A 7500-nucleotide genomic window follows, 5' to 3' on the forward strand; every position below is an offset into this window, starting at 1 on the left:
CAGAGCACTTATTACAAGGACAATCCCCCCGGAGCAACCTGGAGTTAAGTGTCTTACTCAAGGACACAATGGTGGTGACTGTGGGGATCAAACCAGCAACCTTCTGAGTACCAATGTATTATACAGTGCACTTATTACAGGGACAATCCCCCCGGAGCAACCTGGAGTTAAGTGCCTTACTCAAGGACACAATGGTGGTGACTGTGGGGATCCAACCAGCAACCTTCTGAGTACCAATGTATTATACAGAGCACTTATTACAGGGACAATCCCCCCGGAGCAACCTGGAGTTAAGTGTCTTACTCATGGACACAATGGTGGTGACTGTGGGGATCAAACCAGCAACCTCCTGAGTACCAATGTATTATACAGAGCACTTATTACAGGGACAATCCCCCCGGAGCAACCTGGAGTTAAGTGTCTTACTCAAGGACACAATGGTGGTGACTGTGGGGATCAAACCAGCAACCTCCTGAGTACCAATGTATTATACAGAGCACTTATTACAGGGACAATCCCCCCGGAGCAACCTGGAGTTAAGTGCCTTACTCAAGGACACAATGGTGGTGACTGTGGGGATCCAACCAGCAACCTTCTGAGTACCAATGTATTATACAGAGCACTTATTACAGGGACAATCCCCCCGGAGCAACCTGGAGTTAAGTGTCTTACTCATGGACACAATGGTGGTGACTGTGGGGATCAAACCAGCAACCTCCTGAGTACCAATGTATTATACAGAGCACTTATTACAGGGACAATCCCCCCGGAGCAACCTGGAGTTAAGTGTCTTACTCAAGGACACAATGGTGGTGACTGTGGGGATCAAACCAGCAACCTCCTGAGTACCAATGTATTATACAGAGCACTTATTACAGGGACAATCCCCCCGGAGCAACCTGGAGTTAAGTGTCTTCCTCAAGGACACAATGGTGGTGACTGTGGGGATCAAACCTGCAACCTCCTGAGTACCAATGTATTATACAGAGCACTTATTACAGGGACAATCCCCCCGGAGCAACCTGGAGTTAAGTGCCTTACTCAAGAACACAATGGTGTTGACTGTGGGGATCGAACCAGCAACCTTCTGATTACCAGTTATGTGCTTTAGACCACTACGCCACCACCACTCATACACACATTTATATTATTTAACATATACTAATATTTGAAGTCAACATTTAAAAATTATTACATTTAAACTTACACTGGCCGTTAAAAGTTTGGAATAATGTACAGCTGTTGCTCTTATGGAAGGAAATTGGTACTTTTATTCAACAAAGTGGCATTCAACTGATCACAATGTATAGTCAGGACATTAATAACATGAAAAATTACTATTACAATTTGAAAAAATTTCAGAACTACTTAAAACACTTCAAAGATTTCTCATACAAAAATCCTCCACGTGCAGCAACGACAGCTTTGCAGATCCTTGTTATTCTAGCAGTCAGTTTGACCTTTCACCCCACTCTTCCTGTAGCACTTGCCCTTTCACCCCGCACTTCCTGTAGCACTTGCCCTTTCACCCCGCACTTCCTGTAGCACTTGCCCTTTCACCCCGCACTTCCTGTAGCACTTGCCCTGTCACCCCGCACTTCCTGTAGCACTTGCCCTTTCACCCCGCACTTCCTGTAGCACTTGCCCTTTCACCCCGCACTTCCTGTAGCACTTGCCCTTTCACCCCGCACTTCCTGTAGCACTTGCCCTTTCACCCCACACTTCCTGTAGCACTTGCCCTTTCACCCCACACTTCCTGAAGCACTTGTCCTTTCACCCCACACTTCCTGTAGCACTTGCCCTTTCAACCCATACTTCCTGTAGCACTTGCCCTTTCACCCCACACTTCCTGTAGCACTTGCCCTTTCACCCCACACTTCCTGTAGCACTTGCCATAGACTTTCTTGTTGGGCACTTCTCACGCACCTCACAGTCTAACTGATCCCACAAAAGCGCAATGGGGATAAGATCCATAACACTCAGAGTTGCGTGGCGCCATGCGAGGATAGGACACGAGAACAGCAAGCTATGCGCACTTTGCTAGTTTTAATAATATTTGTGACATAAACTGGTGAGATTCAACACCACCCAATTCTTAACAGTTCTATGAAGACAATATGTCAAAGAATCCAAAATCCTCTGGCTCTAGAGATATTAAAAGACACTTAAGTGCTCAAGCTGATACCCCTGACAGGGTCACAGACCAGGGACTCGGTTTGGACGGTGCTATGAGACAAATTCAGCGGCAGCTGTCCAGCATGTCAGTGGTGCTGAAGAAGGTCATAACAGACTTGGGGGATCTTGCTGTAATACATCAATCGATTACGGCCATGGAGACAAAATTTACTGAGTTGGATACAAGAATCCGGACGTCAAGAAACGGATCAATTATCAGGAGTCATCGGAGAGGGAATTAGCTGCTAATCCCCTAGCAACCAATTGGAAGAGGATTTTGAGAATCGTCATCAATGAAACGATGTCCGAATTGTTGGAATTCTTGAGAACGAAGGAGGCAGAGATATGGTGAAATTCCTAGAGGAGTCTGCTCGACATAACAGGCCATAAGTTGGAAATTGAGCAAGATCACAAAGTCCCGGCTCAGAGATCCGCTGAGGGAGACAATTTCCGAGATCATGCGACAAATATATTGTGTTACGCGAGAAGAGGAATAAAGGAAGCCTTTTTTGGAAAAACCACAACATTTTCTTGTTCCCAGTCAATTCTTCCCATAAGAGTCTTCTCTTTACTGTTGTACATGAAACTGGTGTTGAGCGGGTAGAATTCAATGAAGCTGTCAGCGGAGGACATGTGAGGCGTCTCAAACTAGAGACTCTGATGTTCCTCTTGTTTAGTTGCACATCTTCCACATCTCTTCCTGTCCTTGTTAGAGACAGTTGATCTTGTCTTTGAAGTGTACAGCTTTCTATGCAGTTTTAAGCATTGTGTCGCCTTCATTCCTCAAAACAATGATTGATTGACGAGTTTCTAGAGAAATCGGTTTCATTTTTGCCATGTTTGACCTAATATTGACCTTAACACATGCCAGTCTATTACATACTGTGCAACTCAAAACAAACACAAAGACAACGTTCAACTTCATTTAATGAACCAAATATCTTTCAGCTGTGTTTGAAATAATGGAAGTGATTTTCTAGCACCAAATGATCAATTTATCATGATTACTCGAGGATAAGGTGTTGGAGTGATGCTGCTGTCTAGATTTGATCAAAAATATTTTTTTCAGATAGTGATGGTGTTTTATACATCAGGAATGTCCAGACTGTACTTTGTGATCAGTTGAATGCCGCTTTGGTGAATTAAAATACCAATTTCCTTCTGAAACATCAAAATCTGAACATTATTCCAAACTTTTGGCTGCCAGTGTAGATTTATATCTTTTATCTGTAATATATTTGTAGGAACCAAATATTGATTTTTATATTTAATGTAAGTATTATTATTGAAATTAAGTGTTTTGGTATTGGAAAAAGTATTTGTTCATTGTGCATGTATGTATGAAACACTTTTGCACTTCTGCAGGTGAAAAGGTGGAAAAAGAAATGTGTGCAGGACAGATGGAGCGGGCGTTGGTGCAGGCACATCCAGATATTGAACATGCCACATGGATGACCTTTTTGTGCTCCACACCCCTGATTTTGTTTATATAAAATATCCTTTTAATTTATCTATTATATTTGTGAGTGTTATTATCATTATCCACGTGTGTTTGTGTGCGTGTTATCGTCATGATGTGCGTGTGTTTGTGTGCGTGTTATCGTCATGATGCGCGTGTGTTTGTGTGCGTGTTATCGTCATGATGCGCGTGTGTTTGTGCGCGTGTTATCGTCATGATGCGCGTGTGTTTGTGCGCGTGTTATCGTCATGATGCGCGTGTGTTTGTGCGCGTGTTATCGTCATGATGCGCGTGTTTGTGCGCGTGTTATCGTCATGATGCGCGTGTTTGTGTGCGTGTTATCGTCATGATGCGCGTGTGTTTGTGTGCGTGTTATCGTCATGATGCGCGTGTGTTTGTGTGCGTGTTATCGTCATGATGCGCGTGTTTGTGTGCGTGTTATTATCATGATGCGCGTGTTTGTGTGCGTGTTATTATCATGATGCGCGCGTGTTTGTGTGCGTGTTATTATCATGATGCACGCGTGTTTGTGTGCGTGTTATTATCATGATGCGCGTGTGTTTGTGTGCGTGTTATTATCATGATGCGCATGTGTTTGTGTGCGTGTGTTTGTGTGCGTGTTATTATCATGATGCGCGTGTGTTTGTGTGCGTGTTATTATCATGATGCGCGTGTGTTTGTGTGCGTGTTATTATCATGATGCACGTGTGTTTGTGTGCGTGTTATTATCATGATGCGCTTGTGTTTGTGTGCGTGTTATTATCATGATGCGCGTGTGTTTGTGTGCGTGTTATTATCATGATGCGCGTGTGTTTGTGTGCGTGTTATTATCATGATGCGCGTGTTTGTGTGCGTGTTATTATCATGATGCGCGTGTGTTTGTGTGCGTGTTATTATCATGATGCGCGTGTTTGTGTGCGTGTTATTATCATGATGCGCGTGTGTTTGTGTGCGTGTTATTATCATGATGCGCGTGTGTTTGTGTGCGTGTTATTATCATGATGCACGTGTGTTTGTGTGCGTGTTATTATCATGATGCATGTGTGTTTGTGCAGTGTGTGTGGTTGTACCCATGTAAATGCGAGCAAGGCTGTAGGACAGATCTCTAGCGGCGAGCTCCAGACATCCTGCAGGTCGACACGTCACCGTCTGACTGAAGGACATTAAATCAGAGAGAGATGAGCGGAGAGACAAGACCGCCTGACGCAGAGCAGGACACGATTCAGCCAACACCAAACGCTCCTGCATACAAACATGTATTTATTATTTATCAGAATTATTAAGTATCATCATCTTTATAAAGGTCACTAAATAATCATCAGCAAAGATTATTACTAATCACATTAAAGTAACAGTTCACCCAAAAATACTAATTCTGTCATCATTTACATGCCATCATATTGCAATGAACCCGGATGACTTGCTTTGTTCAGTGGAAGAGAACAGTTTATTTATCTGTATGACTCAGAATGAATAATGTGATCGTTACGACGTCTGTACTATAGTCCGGATCTCCTGAAGAGAGACCCTCAGAGAACTCATTATATAAATCCTTTTCCAAATATCAAACCTCATTGGTTCTCATCATGACCTCATGTCACACTTTTGCTCATGAGCAGAATTTTCTGAATCTGATCTTCATTTGAATGATCTCGATTTCGGTTCGGAAACCCAAAGATCGATATTTTACTCTCTGCAGAATGAGAGGAAATCACACACAATTGCAAAATATATTTATATTTGGAAACTGGAATGTTTTTATTGGTTCATACAATTAACAAAGGAAAGCAAAACCCCCACTATTACCCTCCCAATCCCCACCCCGACCCCTAACAACATCCCTGTGGTCACACATTAAAATAAATAAATCACACACATTTAAAACTATACTTCTCTCCACTGCCCCTTCCGGAGAGCCCAACAAGAAGGCCAAATATTTGCCCCATTTCCTACCAAATAAATCTAAGCCCCTCCCCTCCCCATCTCTGTGCAACACTCCTGAAATGGGGTGCTCCAACCGACCTCCACCCCCTTAAAACTATCTGTGTGGTGATCACAACTCCAGCTAGGACCCAATTTTGTATGTGCTTATTCTTTATATTGATGATCGCCCCATCACCCAAAATACAGAGTCTGGGGCAAAATGAAATTTGAGTGCCCAACACATCAACCAAAACTCTTGTACCTTAACACACCCCCAACAAACATGGGTTGTGTCTCCATCCTCTGATTGGTATCACCAGCAGGTGGGTGTGTCTTAAAGACTAAGTCTATACAATCACCCTTGCACCTCTAGATGCAGACTTGATGATTTTTAGGATCCTATCCCACACCCCCTCCAATACCAAGTTTAAATGTTTCTCCCAAAATCCCTTGAGAGAAGTTGAAGCTCCGCCCCCCCAGACTCTGAATTAGCAGCAAGTAATCTACGAAATCTTCAGTCACTGGTCTATACATGTTGTTTAGATGGTTCTGGTAAACTCAAGGTCTGTTCATAATAAATCATTCTTTTAAATGACTTAAAGACGCAGGACTTGCACCTCTTATTCATAATGGAGACTCTGCTTCGCATGGGTGAGATGGAGCCTTTAATTGAACTTTCTCCCAATGGATATGATGTCTTTAATTCCCTCAGGACTGTGGGGCGGGGTGGGGGATTGGCCGATTGCTCCCCACGGATCAATAGAACTCACATAACTGTAAGAAGGACTTTATTCAGGACACTCTCTAACATTCTGCTAACTACAGACAATCGTATTATTAATCTGCTGGTCTTACAAGCCACTGGTTCCTCCACTTTTTCCCAAAGCACTCTGAAATTATTAAACCCAAATTTAGGAAAAGAGACAGTTACCCGTTTGAATAATACCTGCCTTTCCATCTTAGACTCTGTCACGGCTTTTAAAATGTCAAAACCTGAATTTAAGTCAGACCCTTGAGCCCTCAGACAGGACTGTAGGAAAGAGGAGTGTAAATGGAAGACAAACTGCAAATGTCTTATGAACTCTGTATACCATCATTCTATAAAAGATGCAAAGAACAAATATCTTTCTGAAGTAATATCACTCACAGAGTTTATGGATACAGTCCAACAGATTAAACTCAACACCTCTTCTATTGATGTTATTCCCGCTCTTTAGAGAGCTGCTGGACACTATTGACTCTAGTGTGTGTGTGTGTGTGTACGTGTAGTGTGTGTGTATATATAGTGTGTACGTGTGTGTGTGTGTACGTGTAGTGTGTGTGTATATATAGTGTGTACGTGTGTGTGTGTGTGTGTACGTGTAGTGTGTGTATGTGTGTGTGTGTGTACGTGTAGTGTGTGTGTATATATAGTGTGTACGTGTGTGTGTGTGTGTGTACGTGTAGTGTGTGTATATATAGTGTGTACGTGTGTGGGTGTGCGTGTAGTGTGTGTGTATATATAGTGTGTGTGTGTGTGTGTGTGTGTGTGTGTGTGTGTGTGTATATATATAGTGTGTGTGTGTGTGTGTGTGTGTACGTGTAGTGTGTGTGTATATATAGTGTGTACGTGTGTGTGTGTGTGTACGTGTAGTGTGTGTGTATATAGTGTGTGTGTATATAGTGTGTGTGTGTACGTGTAGTGTGTGTGTATATAGTGTGTGTGTGTGTGTACGTGTAGTGTGTGTGTATATAGTGTGTGTGTACGTGTAGTGTGTGTGTATATATAGTGTGTACGTGTGTGTGTGAGCGTGTATTTATCACTTTGTGGGGACCAAATGTCCCCATAAGGATAGTAAAACCCGAAATTTTTGACCTTGTGGGGACATTTTGTTAGTCCCCATGAGAAAAACAGCTTATAAATCATACTAAATTATGTTTTTTGAAAATGTAAAAATGCAGAA

At 42.7% G+C, this 7500-nt stretch overlaps 2 protein-coding genes across 3 annotated transcripts in view; both read right to left on the reverse strand.

The window, feature by feature from the left end:
• LOC127651395 (acyl-CoA dehydrogenase family member 11-like) overlaps nt 1-7500 on the reverse strand; it is a 39401-nt gene that overhangs the window by 2340 nt on the left and 29561 nt on the right. For both annotated transcript variants that reach the window (XM_052137189.1, XM_052137188.1), the window contains one exon: nt 4705-4876. In XM_052137189.1, the coding sequence (XP_051993149.1) occupies nt 4705-4876 (172 nt within the window). The remainder of the gene's footprint in view (nt 1-4704; nt 4877-7500) is intronic.
• The window catches only part of LOC127651397 (histidine-rich glycoprotein-like), an 8193-nt gene continuing 6310 nt past the window's right edge, over nt 5618-7500 (reverse strand). Inside the window, exon 2 of the mRNA XM_052137192.1 lies at nt 5618-7500. This exon is cut by the window's right edge and continues 1024 nt beyond it. The gene's annotated coding sequence lies outside the window, so the exon portion shown is untranslated.

Source organism: Xyrauchen texanus, chromosome 11 (assembly GCF_025860055.1).
Source record: "Xyrauchen texanus isolate HMW12.3.18 chromosome 11, RBS_HiC_50CHRs, whole genome shotgun sequence".
Lineage (NCBI taxonomy): Eukaryota > Metazoa > Chordata > Actinopteri > Cypriniformes > Catostomidae > Xyrauchen > Xyrauchen texanus.